Below are 19,109 nucleotides of genomic sequence, written 5' to 3'. Positions count from 1 at the left end.
CTGCATCTCTCTCCAGACTTTCTTTGCAAAGGCACAATCCACAAGGAGGTGAACAACGGTCTCTTCCCCACCACAGCCACCTCGAGGGCATCGTGCAGAGGGGGTGAGACTCCTGGCGTGTAGGAAGGATCTGACGGGGAGGGCCTTTCTCACCACCAGCCAAGCTACGTCTTGGTGCTTGTTGGAAAGTTCTGGCGATGAGGCATTCTGCCAAATGACTTTGACAGTCTGCTCGGGGAACCATCCCACAGGGTCCACCCTCTCCTTATCCCTCAGGGCCTCTAGGACGTTACGTGCTGACCACTGCCTGATGGACTTGTGGTCAAAGGTGTTTTTCTGCATAAATTTTTCCACCAGGGACAGGTGGTACGGCACGGTCCAACTACTTGGAGCGTTCCGCGGCAGCGTGGCCAGACCCATCCTTCGCAACACCGGGGACAGGTAGAACCTCAGCACGTAGTGACACTTGGTGTTTGCGTACTGAGGGTCTACGCACCGCTTGATGCAGCCGCACACAAAGGTGGCCATCAGTATGAGGGCGATGTTGGGCACGTTTTTTCCCCCTTTATCTAGAGGCTTGTACATCGCGTCCCTGCAGACACGATCCATTTTCGACCTCCAGATAAAGCGGAAGATGGCTCGAGTGATCGCCATCGCGCAGGAGTGTGGAATGGGCCAGACCTGCGCCACGTACAGCAACAGCGAGAGTACCTCACACCTGATGACCAGGTTCTTACCCGCAATGGAGAGGGAGCGTCGCTCCCACATGCCCAGTTTCCTTTTCACCATAGCCACTCGCTCCTTCCAGTTTCTAACGCATGCCCCGGTCCCTCCGAACCATATCCCCAGCACCTTCAGGCCGTCAGCCCTGACAGTGAAGGGGACAAAGGATCGGTCAGCCCACTTCCCAAAGAACATGGCCTCGCTCTTCCCACGATTTACCTTGGCTCCCGAGACCAGTTCGAACTGGTCGCAGACGTGCATCAGTCTGCGCACCGACAGCGGATCCGAGCAGAAGACGGCGACGTCGTCCATGTACAGGGAGGCTTTTACCTGAGTGCCTCCACTGCCTGGGATCGTCACTCCTCTTATGCCCGGATCCTTCCTGATGGACTCGGCAAAGGGTTCTATGCAGCACACGAAAAGGACAGGCGAGAGAGGACAGCCCTGCCTGACTCCAGATTTAATCGGAAAGCTATCTGTTTCCCACCCATTGATTGAGACTGCGCTACTGATGTTAGTGTAGAGCAGTTGGATCCAATTTCGAATTCCCTCCCCAAAGCCCATTTTGGAGAGCACATCCCCCATGTAGGTGTGCGATATTCTGTCAAAGGCCTTCTCCTGATCCAAGCTGATGAGGCAGGTATCCACACCCCTGTCCTGTACATAGGCAATCGTATCCCTGAGCAGCGCCAGGCTGTCAGAGATCTTCCTGCCTGGCACAGAGCAGGTCTGGTCAGGGTGAATCACCAATTCCAGAGCGGATTTGACCCGGTTGGCGATGACCTTGGACAGAATCTTATAGTCCATATTCAACAGTGAAATGGGTCGCCAATTTCTAATTTCCTCCCTTTCCCCCTTGTGCTTGTAGATGAGGGTGATGATGCCTTTCCTCATGGATTCTGACATGCTGCCGGCCAGGAGCATACTCTCGTACACTTCTAGCAGGTCTGGGCCGATCAAGTCCCACAGAGCCGAATACAACTCCGCCGGCAGGCCGTCGCTTCCGGGGGTTTTACTCTTCTCGAAGGACTCGAGGGCCTTAGTCAGTTCGTCAGGAGTTAGCGGTTTGTCTAGGCTCTCCCGCGTACTGTGGTCTAGGACCTCCGTGATAGAGGACAGGAAGGACTGGGAGGCCGTGCTGTCCGTGGGCTTCACGTCATACAGTCCGGCATAAAAGGATTTGCTGATCCTCAGAATGTCGGACCGTGATGACTTTACCGAGCCGTCTTCTTCCTTCAGGCTGCTGATCACAGAGCGCTCTCTGTGTACCTTTTGGAAGAAGAAACGTGAGCACGTCTCATCCTGCTCCACGGAGCGGACTCTGGAACGGAAGATGATCTTGGAGGCCTCCGAGGCAAAGTGCGAGGCTTGCTGGCCCTTCACCTCTTGGAGCTCCTCCTTGACATCGACCCCCATCGACTGCAGCCGGAGCAGATTCTGCATCTTTTCCTGGAGTCGGGACATTTCCCTCTGTTCCTTTCTAGCTTTCTGGGTGCCTTTGAGGATGAAAAACCTCTTGATGCTTCCCTTGATCACTTCCCACCAGTGTGTCAGGGACTCAAAGAGGGGTTTCACGGTTCTCCAACCTTTGTACTCCCTCTTGAGCTCCTCAATGTTCTCTGGGGTCAGCAGTTGCACATTTAGCTTCCATGCCCCCCTGCCCACCCTCAGGTCTTCCTCCAAGTGGCAGTCCGCCAGTAGGAGGCAGTGGTCAGAGAAGAACACCGGCTTGACGTCGGTGGATCTGACTGTGAATGCACGGGACACAAACAGGAAGTCTATCCTGGAACGAATGGACCCGTCTGGCCGCGACCAGGTGTATCTACGCTGCGCTCCGTCTGCAGGGTTGCTGAAGACGTCGTGCAGCTTGGCATCCTTAACTGTTTCCATCAGGGATCTGGACGTAGCGTCCAATCTGCTTCCGGCCCTGCCGGATCGTCCAGCCGCATCGATGATGCAGTTGAAGTCCCCGCCCAGAATGACCGGCCTGGAGGTCGCCAGCAGCAGTGGGAGCTGCTGAAAAACCTCCAGCCGCTCAGCCCCTTGTGCCGGGCCGTACACGTTAATTAACCGGAGTGGAGCGTTCTTGTACATTACGTCTGCTACCAGGAGTCGCCCGCCCACCACCTCCTTGACCTCGGAGACGGTGAAGTTGCCTCCCCGCAGCAGAATACCCAGGCCGGAGGAACGAGAGTCGTTTCCGCCCGACCAGATCGATGGCCCGTGGGACCACCATCGTGACCATTGCCTGTAGGAGCTGAGGTGCGGTATCGCACACTCCTGCAGAAACAACAGGTCAGCTTTGACCTTGGCTAGGTAGTCCAAGGTCGCAACACATCGCGTAGTAGATTTAATGCTACGCACATTTATGGATACAATCTTTAAACCCATATTAAAGCCTTTATTCTCCTACCAAACCCACTGTCTCTGAGAGTCCCAGACCTTTAGTCTGCTCCTTCATACCCGTAGTGAGCTCAAATTCCTTCACTTTGGATGGGCTGAGGTAGATCTCCTTGGCCGTGTTCTGCTCCAGTGGCATCTGGAGGTTCACGTAGTGAGCGGATTTTGAGATGACCTTTGCTGGAGAAGCTTCTCCAAAACTCACCCCCTCTGGGGGGTTTCTGTTCCCGGCTTCCTGGAGCTGGGGTGCGATGATTGCCTCACTGCTCCCAGATTCCAGGGGCTGTGGTGCACTGGCCTCCTCAGGTTGCAGGCAAAGTTGGGGTGCGTTGGTCTCCTTGTTGTCTCCAATTTTCTGGAGCTCGGGTGTCTCGTCCTCCAACGCCCTGGAGCTTTGCCGCCTCTTCTGTCGGTGCCGCTCTGGCACTTCCTCATCCGAAGAGCTGCTGCCCTTGTCATCCGTGTCGGATGGGAGACGCCTCTTGCCGCTTCTCTGGGAAACGCCTTTGCTTCTTCTTCGCTCCCTCTTACTTTTCTTGTTCTTCACCGTCCGCCACTCCCCCTGCTGCTTTTCCACTGCTGCCTCCTCCTCCATTGATTCGCTGTCCTGAGGACTGGAAGGTTCAGGGGGTGGTGCTGTTGATTGGCTCTCTGTTGCCTCAATCTCTTTCTCCACCTTGTCTCTCTCTGTGTCCTCCTTTGTCCCGTTGAGCTCCCTGGGGGCCTTGGTGGTTGGAGTGACACGGAACATTTCTTCTGCTTCCCCGTGGTCGGCTTTGGCTGCCTGTGCGTAAGTACGGCAGCGTTTGGGGCAGGTCCTGTAGAGGTGACTTGCCTCGCCACACAGGTTGCAGCACTTGGCCTGTTTGCAGTCTTTTGTCTGGTGCCCTTCCTGTTTGCAGATCTTGCAGAGGGAGGCGCTGCAGTTGGCCGCCACATGACCAGCCTTGCCGCATGAGCGACAATGCTTGGGTTGCCCAGCGTAGACCAGGTAGCCACGGTTTCCCCCGATAGCGAAACTGGAAGGAGGGTGGAAAATGGCTCCCTTACCATCGGTCTTTAGCGTGACCTTAAACAGGCGTTTGCCTGTCCAGATCCCCAAGTCGTCTCGAATCTCAGTGCCGCTCCCCACCTTATCGAAGTACCTGGTGAGGAAGGTGACCACATCGGCGACAGGGACGAAGGGGTTGTACACATGCACCATCACCTCACGTTCCCGTTGCAACGGCAGAGAAAAGTGCGGCTCCGCCGTCAGGATCTTCATCTCCGGCAGGTCTCTCTTCTCCTCGAACACCCTCAGGAGCCGGACGCAGTCTGCCACTTGCTTGAACGTGACGTCAAAATAACCACCTTTGCGGGAGTCGTGCAGGGTGAAGATCTCCGTAGCTTGGAAGCCGCACGCCTTCAACAGGATCCTCCTGGTGAAGAAGCCCCGATCCATAGGTGATCCTCCTTCGTCGCTGTGGTTCACCGTGACTCGGACGGTGATAGGTAACCCACGGTATGAATTCGGATTGCGATTGGTTTTCGCCCTTCCATCCCGACCTTGCCATGGCAGGACCATGGTGTCGCCCCTGCAACACTACACTTGATCTTAGCCAAGAGGCCGAGTAGAGAGTTTGATTTTTTTTTTTTTTTTTTTTTTTGTAAAAATATACTTTATTCATAAAAATCTTCAATCACATTCAAAACCATTTCAAAAACAACATTACAAGGGTACAATCCAGGTTAAACTTTTACAAAATGTATCACCAGGTGCATCAGTACAAACAATATTACAGTCATTTACAGCCTTTCATTTTGATCTGTACAGCCCGAGGGGCTCTAAACAGTTCCCAGTCTCTCGGTGCGCTGTGGTAGAAAGGTCTTAGACAGCGACCCTTCCCCATTGCGCCTTTGCGGCAGCTGCCCCAAGCTTTAGTGCGTCCCTCAGCACGTAGTCCTGGACTTTGGATTGTGCCAGTCCGCAACAATCGGTCGGGGACAACTCTTTGTGCTGGAAGACCAACAAGTTTCGGGCAGACCAAAGCGCGTCTTTCACCGAGTTGATGATCCTCCAGCTGCAGTTGATGTTTGTCTCGGTGTGTGTCCCTGGGAACAGCCCGTAGAGCACAGAGTCCTGTGTCACAGAACTGCTCGGGATGAACCTCGACAGCAACCACTGCATCTCTCTCCAGACTTTCTTTGCAAAGGCACAATCCACCAGGAGGTGAACAACGGTCTCTTCCCCACCACAGCCACCTCGAGGGCATCGTGCAGAGGGGGTGAGACTCCTGGCGTGTAGGAAGGATCTGACGGGGAGGGCCTTTCTCACCACCAGCCAAGCTACGTCTTGGTGCTTGTTGGAAAGTTCTGGCGATGAGGCATTCTGCCAAATGACTTTGACAGTCTGCTCGGGGAACCATCCCACAGGGTCCACCCTCTCCTTATCCCTCAGGGCCTCTAGGACGTTACGTGCTGACCACTGCCTGATGGACTTGTGGTCAAAGGTGTTTTTCTGCATAAATTTTTCCACCAGGGACAGGTGGTACGGTACGGTCCAACTACTTGGAGCGTTCCGCGGCAGCGTGGCCAGACCCATCCTTCGCAACACCGGGGACAGGTAGAACCTCAGCACGTAGTGACACTTGGTGTTTGCGTACTGAGGGTCTACGCACCGCTTGATGCAGCCGCACACAAAGGTGGCCATCAGTATGAGGGCGATGTTGGGCACGTTTTTTCCCCCTTTATCTAGAGGCTTGTACATCGCGTCCCTGCAGACACGATCCATTTTCGACCTCCAGATAAAGCGGAAGATGGCTCGAGTGATCGCCATCGCGCAGGAGTGTGGAATGGGCCAGACCTGCGCCACGTACAGCAACAGCGAGAGTACCTCACACCTGATGACCAGGTTCTTACCCGCAATGGAGAGGGAGCGTCGCTCCCACATGCCCAGTTTCCTTTTCACCATAGCCACTCGCTCCTTCCAGTTTCTAACGCATGCCCCGGTCCCTCCGAACCATATCCCCAGCACCTTCAGGCCGTCAGCCCTGACAGTGAAGGGGACAAAGGATCGGTCAGCCCAGTTCCCAAAGAACATGGCCTCGCTCTTCCCATGATTTACCTTGGCTCCCGAGGCCAGTTCGAACTGGTCGCAGACGTGCATCAGTCTGCGCACCGACAGCGGATCCGAGCAGAAGACGACGACGTCGTCCATGTACAGGGAGGCTTTTACCTGAGTGCCTCCACTGCCTGGGATCGTCACTCCTCTTATGCCCGGATCCTTCCTGATGGACTCGGCAAAGGGTTCTATGCAGCACACAAAAAGGACAGGCGAGAGAGGGCAGCCCTGCCTGACTCCAGATTTAATCGGAAAGCTATCTGTTTCCCACCCATTGATTGAGACTGCGCTACTGATGTTAGTGTAGAGCAGTTGGATCCAATTTCGAATTCCCTCCCCAAAGCCCATTTTGGAGAGCACATCCCCCATGTAGGTGTGCGATATTCTGTCAAAGGCCTTCTCCTGATCCAAGCTGATGAGGCAGGTATCCACACCCCTGTCCTGTACATAGGCAATCGTATCCCTGAGCAGCGCCAGGCTGTCAGAGATCTTCCTGCCTGGCACAGAGCAGGTCTGGTCAGGGTGAATCACCAATTCCAGAGCGGATTTGACCCGGTTGGCGATGACCTTGGACAGAATCTTATAGTCCATATTCAACAGTGAAATGGGTCGCCAATTTCTAATTTCCTCCCTTTCCCCCTTGTGCTTGTAGATGAGGGTGATGATGCCTTTCCTCATGGATTCTGACATGCTGCCGGCCAGGAGCATACTCTCGTACACTTCTAGCAGGTCTGGGCCGATCAAGTCCCACAGAGCCGAATACAACTCCGCCGGCAGGCCGTCGCTTCCGGGGGTTTTACTCTTCTCGAAGGACTCGAGGGCCTTAGTCAGTTCGTCAGGAGTTAGCGGTTTGTCTAGGCTCTCCCGCGTACTGTGGTCTAGGACCTCCGTGATAGAGGACAGGAAGGACTGGGAGGCCGTGCTGTCCGTGGGCTTCACGTCATACAGTCCGGCATAAAAGGATTTGCTGATCCTCAGAATGTCGGACCGTGATGACTTTACTGAGCCGTCTTCTTCCTTCAGGCTGCTGATCACAGAGCGCTCTCTGTGTACCTTTTGGAAGAAGAAACGTGAGCACGTCTCATCCTGCTCCACGGAGCGGACTCTGGAACGGAAGATGATCTTGGAGGCCTCCGAGGCAAAGTGCGAGGCTTGCTGGCCCTTCACCTCTTGGAGCTCCTCCTTGACATCGACCCCCATCGACTGCAGCCGGAGCAGATTCTGCATCTTTTCCTGGAGTCGGGACATTTCCCTCTGTTCCTTTCTAGCTTTCTGGGTGCCTTTGAGGATGAAAAACCTCTTGATGCTTCCCTTGATCACTTCCCACCAGTGTGTCAGGGACTCAAAGAGGGGTTTCACGGTTCTCCAACCTTTGTAATCCCTCTTGAGCTCCTCAATGTTCTCTGGGGTCAGCAGTTGCACATTTAGCTTCCATGCCCCCCTGCCCACCCTCAGGTCTTCCTCCAAGTGGCAGTCCGCCAGTAGGAGGCAGTGGTCAGAGAAGAACACCGGCTTGACCTCGGTGGATCTGACTGTGAATGCACGGGACACAAACAGGAAGTCTATCCTGGAACGAATGGACCCGTCTGGCCGCGACCAGGTGTATCTACGCTGCGCTCCGTCTGCAGGGTTGCTGAAGACGTCGTGCAGCTTGGCATCCTTAACTGTTTCCATCAGGGATCTGGACGTAGCGTCCAATCTGCTTCCGGCCCTGCCGGATCGTCCAGCCGCATCGATGATGCAGTTGAAGTCCCCGCCCAGAATGACCGGCCTGGAGGTCGCCAGCAGCAGTGGGAGCTGCTGAAAAACCTCCAGCCGCTCAGCCCCTTGTGCCGGGCCGTACACGTTAATTAACCGGAGTGGAGCGTTCTTGTACATTACGTCTGCTACCAGGAGTCGCCCGCCCACCACCTCCTTGACCTCGGAGACGGTGAAGTTGCCTCCCCGCAGCAGAATACCCAGGCCGGAGGAACGAGAGTCGTTTCCGCCCGACCAGATCGATGGCCCGTGGGACCACCATCGTGACCATTGCCTGTAGGAGCTGAGGTGCGGTATCGCACACTCCTGCAGAAACAACAGGTCAGCTTTGACCTTGGCTAGGTAGTCCAAGGTCGCAACACATCGCGTAGTAGATTTAATGCTACGCACATTTATGGATACAATCTTTAAACCCATATTAAAGCATTTATTCTCCTACCAAACCCACTGTCTCTGAGAGTCCCAGACCTTTAGTCTGCTCCTTCATACCCGTAGTGAGCTCAAATTCCTTCACTTTGGATGGGCTGAGGTAGATCTCCTTGGCCGTGTTCTGCTCCAGTGGCATCTGGAGGTTCACGTAGTGAGCGGATTTTGAGATGACCTTTGCTGGAGAAGCTTCTCCAAAACTCACCCCCTCTGGGGTGTTGCTGTTCCCGGCTTCCTGGAGCTGGGGTGCGATGATTGCCTCACTGCTCCCAGATTCCAGGGGCTGTGGTGCACTGGCCTCCTCAGGTTGCAGGCCAAGTTGGGGTGCGCTGGTCTCCTTGTTGTCTCCAATTTTCTGGAGCTCGGGTGTATCGTCCTCCAACGCCCTGGAGCTTTGCCGCCTCTTCTGTCGGTGCCGCTCTGGCACTTCCTCATCCGAAGAGCTGCTGCCCTTGTCATCCGTGTCGGATGGGAGACGCCTCTTGCCGCTTCTCTGGGAAACGCCTTTGCTTCTTCTTCGCTCCCTCTTACTTTTCTTGTTCTTCACCGTCCGCCACTCCCCCTGCTGCTTTTCCACTGCTGCCTCCTCCTCCATTGATTCGCTGTCCTGAGGACTGGAAGGTTCAGGGGGTAGTGCTGTTGATTGGCTCTCTGTTGCCTCAATCTCTTTCTCCACCTTGTCTCTCTCTGTGTCCTCCTTTGTCCCGTTGAGCTCCCTGGGGGCCTTGGTGGTTGGAGTGACACGGAACATTTCTTCTGCTTCCCCGTGGTCGGCTTTGGCTGCCTGTGCGTAAGTACGGCAGCGTTTGGGGCAGGTCCTGTAGAGGTGACTTGCCTCGCCACACAGGTTGCAGCACTTGGCCTGTTTGCAGTCATTTGTCTGGTGCCCTTCCTGTTTGCAGATCTTGCAGAGGGAGGCGCTGCATTTGGCCGCCACATGACCAGCCTTGCCGCATGAGCGACAATGCTTGGGTTGCCCAGCGTAGACCAGGTAGCCACGGTTTCCCCCGATTGCGAAACTGGAAGGAGGGTGGAAAATGGCTCCCTTACCATCGGTCTTTAGCGTGACCTTAAACAGGCGTTTGCCTGTCCAGATCCCCAAGTCGTCTCGAATCTCAGTGCCGCTCCCCACCTTATCGAAGTACCTGGTGAGGAAGGTGACCACGTCGGCGACAGGGACGAAGGGGTTGTACACATGCACCATCACCTCACGTTCCCGTTGCAACGGCAGAGAAAAGTGCGGCTCCGCCGTCAGGATCTTCATCTCCGGCAGGTCTCTCTTCTCCTCGAACACCCTCAGGAGCCGGACGCAGTCTGCCACTTGCTTGAACGTGACGTCAAAATAACCACCTTTGCGGGAGTCGTGCAGGGTGAAGATCTCCGTAGCTTGGAAGCCGCACGCCTTCAACAGGATCCTCCTGGTGAAGAAGCCCCGATCCATAGGTGATCCTCCTTCGTCGCTGTGGTTCACCGTGACTCGGACGGTGATAGGTAACCCACGGTATGAATTCGGATTGCGATTGGTTTTCGCCCTTCCATCCCGACCTTGCCATGGCAGGACCATGGTGTCGCCCCTGCAACACTACACTTGATCTTAGCCAAGAGGCCGAGTAGAGAGTTTGATGCTGACAAAAGGGGGGACATATGTTATTCGTTTCCCCAGCTGTGACATCCTTCACCTCCATGCCTGACGGCTCATGCACCTTTGACTTATTGATCGGTTATTTTTGCTGGCGTCATTCCCCCTTTGCTGCATATTCAGGGAGCTGTAAGCTACAACTGCATCCCCGGGCCGACGGAATTAAGCTAGTGCTTACCACAGCAGCTCCAGCAATGGGCTGCACATTTTATATGCAAATTATACGTTTCGCAATCCAAATATAGGTTATTGTGGTGGGCGGTGAGGAACTGCATGAGGTGATAGGCAAGCTGTGGGGAGGCTGGATTCCAAAATAGAGCTCTTGACGATGTTATGGGGGACAGGGGAGGATGGGATCGATTAAAATCAATTATTATAGAAGAACAACTTTTAAGTGAAACAGCTATCCTAAGTAGGGATTATTCAGTTAGCCTCTGGACAGCAAAGCACTTTGTCATTTTAATTATGCCCCTTATTGTTAACGTATTCAGTTAAAAACCTGATTGTTGTGTTTCTACAAGTGCTGTGTTTTCAGGAATTATTTTTAACAATACTTTAGGTATTTAAAAAAAAACATTTGCAGGGTTTCGTGCTCCACAGGGGACACTGGAGCTGAAAATTGGCTTGTTTTACATTGCAGACTCCCGGAGCCATTGTTAAGTGTTCCCAGGCCGCGTATGACATGACGTGGTAAGGTACCTATCCCACCAAAGTGCATCAACTGGATGCACGAGCTACCTTACTGCAGCAGTATGACGTGATTCCAATTCTTTCTGTGGTCATGACAACTGGTGCCCAGTTAGGGGCAATTTTTCAGCATGGGACCATGCCTACTCTGAACTGGTGTCAGCTGTGGCTCAGTGGGTAGCACTCTCGTTTCTTGAACCAGAAGATTCTGGGTTCAAGTATATGTTCCAGAGACATAATCCAAGCTGACACCCCCAGTGCAGCACTGAGGGAGTGCCGGACTGTCTTTCGGTTGAGATGTTAAAACTGTGGTCCTGTTTTACTTCTCAGGGCGGGCGTATAATATTCAGTGTCTCTATTTCAAAGGAGAGCAGGGCAGTTCTCCCCGGTGTCCTGGCCGATGTTTATCCCTTGACCAGCATCTTCTAAAGCAGGTTTTCTGGTCATCATCACATTGCTGTTTGTGGGACCTTGCTCTGCACCAAATTGGCTGCTGCATTTAATATATTATAACAGTGACAGCGCTTCAAGAAGTACTTCATTGGTTGCCATGGGATGTCCTGAGGTAGTGAAAGGTGCTATATAACTGCAAGCCTTTCTTTCAGATGCGTACAGAGTGTTCTGTGTCTAACAAATGCACCAAATGCTCCCCATCTGTGATATGCTGATATCAGTGTGTTGCGAGCCAACTGTTAGAGTAGCACTGCAGTGAGAATCTCATGGTGCAGAAATCTTTCAGACTGTGCGATTTACTGTGCAGTCTGCTGTGCGTTTAACATGGATCTGCTTGCTTGCTGAAATTGAAATACTTTATTATGAAAACCCAGTGATGTCCATGGAAAAACCACGATGGCGTCCTGGAATTTGGAATTTTCGTTGAATTCAGAGTACCTCCCCACTCTGCCCAGCCACCAAAGCTAATTCCCAAAAAATGCTGTTTGAGTTTTGCTCCTCCGTTTTGGGAGTTGACAGCAGGAGGCAAAGTGCCAAACCCACAGACTGGCACCTTGGCTCTAATGGGCCATTCAGTAAATCCTGGTTCTGTCGTTGGCATTTAGCAATAACAATAAATTGCATTTATATAGCTCTTTTCATGTAGTAAAATATCCCAAGGCGCTTCCTGTAATCAAACAAAGCTTCAAGCCAAATAAGGAGCTGTTAGGGCAGGTGACTAAAATTGGCCAAAGAAGGAGGTTCTAAAGAACATCTTAAAGGAGTAAAGCGAGTTAGAGGGGTTTAGGGGAGGGAACTCCAAAGCTTGGGACCTAGGCAACTGAAGACACAGCCGCCAGCGATGGAGCAAAGGAAATCAGGGTATGCAGGTGGTCAGAATTTGAAGAGTGCAAAGACCTCGGAAGGTTGTCGGGCCGGAGGAGGTTACAGAGATAGGTAGGGGGAGGAAATGGAAGAATTGAAAAATAAGGATGAGAATTTTAAAATCAAGACATTGCCGGACCGGTCAGCAAGCACAGGAGGGACGGGTGAACAGGGCCGTGGTGCGCGTTAGGATAGGGTAGACAGTAGAGTTTTGGATGAATTGAAGTTTATGGAGGAGGTCAGTACAAATCTGGCAGGAGAGTGTTGGAATAGTCAAATCTAGAGGTAACAAAGGCTTGGAAGTGGGTTTCAACAGCAAATAGGCTGGAGCGGGGATGAGGATGGGCGATGCTACGGAGATGGAAGTATGAGGTCCTAACGATGGAGGGGATATAGGGTTATAAGCTCAGCTCAGTGTCAAGTCCATGGGATGGAGTTGCACCTGATTCCCCTGTCTGGTACATAGATATCCATATCATTTTATCTGTAATGTCACAGTAACTGTACATGAGAAAACCTAAGCCCCATGAATAGTTTAAGTGCCATTGTGCTTGCACTGTACTTAAAAACATAAACGTTACAACACAGCAACAGGCCATTCGGCCCACACTGTTCATGCCAGCATTTACCCTCGACGCAAGCAAATGGCCCTAATCATATTTTTTAAAATAATCGTTTGTGGGACGTGGGCATCGCTGGCAAGCCCAACATTTGTTGCCCATCCCTAATTGCCCTTGAGAGCAGTTAAGAGTCAACCGCATTGCTGTGGGTCAGGAGTCACATGTAGGCCAGACCAGGCAAGGATGGAAGATTTCCTTCCCTCAAGGATATTAGTGAACCAGGTGGGTTTCTACAACAATCGATGATAGTTTCACGGTTACCATTACTGAGACTAGCTTTATATTCCAGATTTTTTAAAAACTGAATTTAAATTTGACCAGCTGCCGTGGTGGGATTTGAACCAGTATCCCCAGAGCATTAGCTGGCCTTTGGATACTAGTCCAGTGACATCACCACTATGCCATTATCTCCCCATCCTTTCCCATATTCCTTCTCTTTGTAAGAATATAGCAATGCTTTTGCATTGTTTTTCAAATTGAACGAAGACAGGGCAGTTAACGTTCGTTAGCAATATAATTTGATCAGAATTGATTAGAAGTGCGTGTTGGCAAATCCTGTCTTTCGATCACAGTGACATTCCTAAAGTAAGGTCAAAGTTCAAGAAGGTTGCTGAGTGGACCAGGCAGGTAATATTAAAATTCAGCAAGAATTAGACAGCATGAGGTTGCCAGTTTGCTAAATGGTGTAAATGAGGGTTACAAGGGAGATCCCAGTTGGACCACAATCAACATCCTGGGAGTTATCATGGGAAGAGCACCACCTACAAATTCCCCTCCAAGCCACACACCATCCTGACTTGGAAATATATCGCTGTTCCTTCACTGTCACTGGGTCAAAATCCTGGAACTCCCTCCCTAACAGCACTGTGGATGTACCTACACCACAGGGACTCTAGCGGTTCAAGAAAGCAGCTCACCACCACCGTCTCAAGGGTAATTGGGTAACAGATGCTGGCCTTGTAAGAGACACTCACATCCCGTGAAAAAATAAATTTAAAAAAGCTTTGAGCGTGTTCAAGCAGAGCATGAGAAGTTCTCGGAACGTGATATTCTAGATGTTCAAGGTGCACTTTTGCAACTCAGCTTCGTGTACTGCTCTTTATGTAATCTTAAAAATGAAGGTTTTGAAACGATAATAAATTAAGTTAATTATGAGACATATTATTGTCCCTAGGTTTTTGAATCTGATATTAAAGGGATAACGATTATCCCACACCCTTTAATTAACCATCCCATCTAATTTTGAATATTGCTGTCTTGAACGTTAACCCAGGAAGTGAGTTCCTCACAAATCTCTGTGAACAAGTTTCTTTTGGGTTCTGTTTAAAATCTCTTACATTTAACCCTGTACCTATGGCTGATTGTACTCAATGGCTCAACTGCTGGAATAAGTCTGCTTCTGCCTTTCCTGTCCAGTCCTTCCACAGTTGTGTGCAGCAGAACTGCTCATGTGTTAATAATTAATTCTGTTCTGCTGCCTCTGTTTATAATGGTATATCCTTTAGGTGGTGGATCATTCTATAGTGGCCAGGCACCACCAAGCCTAGTTCATGTTGCCATACAGCCCCTCCCCCATCCCAATCTCTCTAACCTCTACCAGTCTTAATACCCACCCAGATCTCTGGCTTCCTCCAACTCTGGCCTCTCTTGCATCCCTGAATTCCTTCACTCTGCCATTGTTGGCCGTCCCTTCAGCTGCCTGGGTCCTGGGCTCTGGAATTCTCCTCTTAAACCTCTCTATTCCTCTACCTCGCCTCCATAAAACCTCATATCTCCTTATGTGGCCCGGTGTCAAATTTGATCAGATTACCGTCCTGTGAAGCAGCTTGTGGTGTTCTACTGCTAAAGGCACTATATAAATGCAAGTTGTTGTTTACTTAGAAGTTAGGCTGTCTGCTTGAGGAATGGGAGCACATTAGCCAAGGAGGATCATTTAAAGATTCTCCTGATGACCAGTGGTTAAAGGCGCCATGTAGATCATACGAAAACTATACAGGGCAGAAGGTTTCAGGCTCAACCCCCCATCTCTGCTGAGTCAGCTGATCTTAGCCGAGGGTAGAGGTTACGGTGCTATAGTTTGCCCTGGTTCAGTTGCCAGCACTCATATCTATGAGTCATAAGTCTGAAGCCAGAACTTGAATGCATAATTTAGATTGACATTCCCAGTGAGGGCGAGCTACATTGTCACAGGTGCCGCCCTTTGGGATGTGACATTAAACTGCAGCCGGGCTGCCTCCTCAGGTGGAACCGAAACATCAGGTGGAATTCTACAGAGGTGGCAGGGGTTCCACAGTAAAGGCTGGGAATGGTTGTAGGGGGCAGGGCTTGACCTCCACATCGGCAGGAATGGAAGCTGCAGCCATTGAAGTAACCCCCCAACCCCAACCCGCAGCAAGGAGTTGCCAGCCCAATCAGAGGCCTGGCACCTCAGCAGTGCCGTTGGAAGGGGCGGCCAATGCTGAGGTTGCGCCTGCGGAGTGAGGGCGCTTTGCAAACAGTTAAGTGGGAAGTAGGGTGGCGGGGTCAGTCAGGCAGGCCCTGATGAGGGGGGTGGGGAGAGGGTTGGTTGGTGAGGGCAGGTGACACTGGTGCTGCGGGGGTGGCAGTTGCCATTGGGTGAGCCCGTCCCTGAGCCAGTGACCAAAAAGGAAACCAGCGCCTCCCCCTGCCACCCCCCCACCCCCCCCACCCCACCAGCCTCCTCCAACTATGGAGGCTGCCAGGGTTTACCTACCATTCCCCCCTCACGGTGGAGGACCTGCTCGATGTGGGCAAAATGCCCACGGAGGCTGAAATAGGCCCTCAATCAGCCACTGAAATGGACTCCAAGCCAATGGCCCGTCATTACCTTTTCCGCTGCTGGCAAAGTGGCATGGAGGATGTTAGGATGTTGGACGCCTTCCTGCGCCATTTTGCCAAGTCTTCCCTCCTCCCAGCACCTCCCGCAAAGAGTTGGTAAAATTCAGCCCATTATTTTGAGGAAGAGCATTGGAGTTCTCCCCAGTATTTATCCAACATCACTAAAAACACATTATCTGATCATTGTCACATTGCCGATTATAGGACATTGCTGTACGCAGCTTTGCTGCCCAATTCCAACAAGTACCTCATTGGCTGTAAAGCGCCTTAAGACATCTAGTGGTCATGAAAGCGGCTATATGTTTTTCTGTTTTATAGTTACGGTGCAAAGGTAGGTATGGCACCAACCGTGAGACATGCCTGCCAGAATGCACTGCACACAAGCGAGAAGCCAGGAGTCTACGGCCACAAGGACATCAAAGCTCATTTGGTTCTGCAAAGTGTTGCTTATTAACATTGACATTATAACGTTGACCAATGTTGATGTAACCCACCTGTCGGACGAGATTTGGTGTGGCATGGTCTGATTTAATATCAGGTGTGGGGGGGAATGGATTACTGGGTATAAAAAACATTGTTCCACCTGACCAGGTGGGATTTGCACCCAGCGAGGTAGATTAAAATTGCCACCAAATTTCTCTCTACTAATTGGAAAGGGTGCTTTGGTGTTAATGGCAGCCGAGTGGGCTTTGGCCTGTATCCATGCTTCAACTATATTTCTTTCCCCTCAGGGCGGAGAACACTGTTACTATCATGGGCAGATACGAGGCATCGCCAAGTCCAAAGTTGCACTGTCCACTTGCGATGGGCTTCAGTAAGTATGACCGGGAGCTCTCCTTGCAAAGACCGCGTGGGACGTGCAGCTTTAACCCTGGGGTTACTGAGTTCATAGTGAAAGGTCGCTCAGGGGAACGGTTGGGCTTGGCCCACAGCCCTTTCGCCTCTTAGCGCCAAAGTTCAAATCCAACCCAGATCAATGGATTGGAAAGGACGGAGTGTGGCTAAACCTTGTTGTTGGTGGATGACAGAAAGCTGCCCTGATGTGACACACAGCTGGCAGCCTTGCTCCTAGAAAACCAGGGGACGGATGCAGGACCTGGGGAAATGGAGATGTCCCACAATGAGGGTGCTTTGTAAGGCCTATAGGGCGAGTTTAACTCTGCAGCTCGATGCACTCTACCTGACACCTCCCATCCCCCTAAAAGCAAGTGTAAATCCAAAGGGACAGTTTACAAACTCATAGCAGGGCCTCTTTAGTAGATCAGTGTTATAACAGAGACTGAGGACATTTGGCTTGCTCAACAGCCTTTCAGGTAAACTGTCCCTTTGCATGTGAGGAGGCCCCCAGCTTCACGGAAGCGGCCTCCCTGTGGCAACCCTCTGATTGGCGGAGCCTTTTGCCCTAGCCCATCCTGAATTTATTGTATCTACTTACCCCTCCGGGTTGCCTCCATGTTGAAGCACCCTCAAGGTTTCTGACCTGCCTCAGCAGCACCAACTCTCCTGTTGGCACTACTGAGGCTTCAAGCCTGCCAGTTCTCTGGATTGGGCCTCCAGCCTCAAGAACCAAGCTAACCCTGCTGCCGGCAAGTGCAGGCTCCGGAGCCCCTTTTGGCCCCGATATTAGGATCCTGAAGCTTGGGGTAAGAGTCAACCCCTTACCTCTGTGAACGTTCATCATCTCAGGTAGCCTTCATCAGTCTGAAACAATTCTAATACTGTTCAAACTTGGTCAAGCCTCTCAACATGCCATCTTGTAAGAGACGATTTTGCGTTCAATGATTTGTTGTTTATGATTTCAGCAAAACTCAGGATTTCCAGCCCATCTTCTTCATCTCCTTAAAACTGGTTATTAAAAATCCACATTTTAAAAAGCCCAACATCTTAAGCACCAGGGTTGCATCTAGCTTTATACCGAACATGATCTGGGAGTGTTGAATGCTAACACTGGCTGATGGGTAAACGAGGATTGTTAAAGTGTCAGCAACTCTTCACCTTAGAAACACAAAAGGGACCAAAGATGAGGAAACTTGGAGTGGGGGGGGTTGGGAGGCGGGAAAGCAGTTAAAATGCTGGGACAGTGGCTTTGGTGAGCATCGTGTGAGGGTCCTAGACCCTGATTGGGACCACTGGCCTCTGTCTAATACTGTCTCATCTCTCTCTCTTTCTAGTGGCATGTTTGATGATGGTAACTACATGTATATCATTGAGCCATTGGAGCAGACACATACAGAGGTGAGTGCCAAGTATTATTTCTTTTGTACTGTCAGACGATAAGTGCCGCCAATATTGCTGATATGATAGACCACATAATTGTTAATGGGGCTTGTCTTTCTTGTGATGTAAGTGGCGTGAACAAGGCCAACATCTGTTGCCCAACCCTCGATGCCCTTGAGAAGAGGGCGGTGATCCACCTTCTAGAACCACTGCAGTCCGTGTGATGAGGGTGCTTTTGTGGTAATTTTGGTACAACTGAGTGGCTTGCTAGGCCACTGTAGGAGCAGCCGAGTGGGACGTGCTGGTGTGGGATTGGAGTTGTACGTGGACAAGACTGGTCAAGAGCGCCAAGTTTATTTCCCTTAAGTACATAGTGAACTGACAGCAACTTGCATTTATATCGCGGCTTCAACGTCGACCAACATCACAAGAAACAGATTATCTGGTCATTTTCGCATTGCTGTTTGTGAGAGCTTGCTGTGCGCAAATTGGCTGCCGTGTTTCCTCTGTTACAAATGTAACTATGCTTCAGAAGTACTTCACTGGATATTTGGGACATAGAGTGGTTATGAAAGGCGCTATGAAAATGCAAGTCTGTCTAGTCAGTGTTTTTCACCTACCTCTTGTCTGTGGTCAGAGATCTCCTGAGCTTGACTAATTATGGAGATTTGAAACAGTGCAATCAATGAAAGCAACAGTGAAACTGCTGAATTGTTGTAAAATTCCAGCTGGTTCACTGATGCCCTTTTGGGCAGGAATTCTCAACCATTTTGCTTTTCAAGCTGCCCTCCCAACTGATAGAAATTCCACAGATCCTCGTAACACAATGCAAGTATTTTTTCTGCATAAAATTTAACTATACAACTAAACGTATATATTTTTTATTCATTTACGGGATGTGGGCTTCGCTGGCTAGGCCAGCATTTATTGCCCATCCCTAATTTCCCTTGAGAAGGTGGTGGTGAGCTTCCTTCTTGAACCACTGCAGGCCATGTGGTGTAGGTACACCCACAGTGCTGTTAGGGAGGGAGTTCCAGGATTTTGACCCAGTGACTGTGAAGGAATGGTGATATATTTCCAAGTCAGGATGATGAGTGACTTGGAGGGGATATTCCAGCTGGTGGTGTTCCCAGGTATCTGCTGCCCTTGTCTTTTTAGATGGTAGTGGTCGTGGGTAAGGAAGGTGCTGTCTAAGGAGCCTTGGCGAGTTACTGCTGTGCATCTTGTAGATGGTACTGCTGCCACTGTGCGTCGGTGGTGGAGGGAGTGAATGTTTTTGGAAGGGGTGCAAATCAAGCGGGCTGCTTTGTCCTGGATGGTGTCAAGCTTCTTCAGCGTTGTTGGAGTTGCACTCATCCAGGCA

At 51.3% G+C, this 19,109-nt stretch overlaps 1 protein-coding gene across 11 annotated transcripts in view; it reads left to right on the top strand.

The window, feature by feature from the left end:
- The window catches only part of LOC144686390 (disintegrin and metalloproteinase domain-containing protein 23-like), a 198,610-nt gene that overhangs the window by 58,492 nt on the left and 121,009 nt on the right, over positions 1 to 19,109 (top strand). For all 11 annotated transcript variants that reach the window (XR_013577924.1, XM_078551539.1, XM_078551537.1 and 8 more), the window contains exons 5-6: positions 16,261 to 16,343; positions 17,701 to 17,764. Coding sequence is in view for 10 of the 11 variants with exons in the window: in XM_078551539.1 (XP_078407665.1) it covers positions 16,261 to 16,343; positions 17,701 to 17,764 (147 nt within the window). In the remaining variant the exon portion in view is untranslated. The remainder of the gene's footprint in view (positions 1 to 16,260; positions 16,344 to 17,700; positions 17,765 to 19,109) is intronic.

This window comes from Cetorhinus maximus, chromosome 11 (genome assembly GCF_964194155.1).
Source record: "Cetorhinus maximus chromosome 11, sCetMax3.hap1.1, whole genome shotgun sequence".
In the NCBI taxonomy this organism is placed as follows: domain Eukaryota; kingdom Metazoa; phylum Chordata; class Chondrichthyes; order Lamniformes; family Cetorhinidae; genus Cetorhinus; species Cetorhinus maximus.
This window is presented reverse-complemented; position numbering and strand designations above follow the sequence as displayed.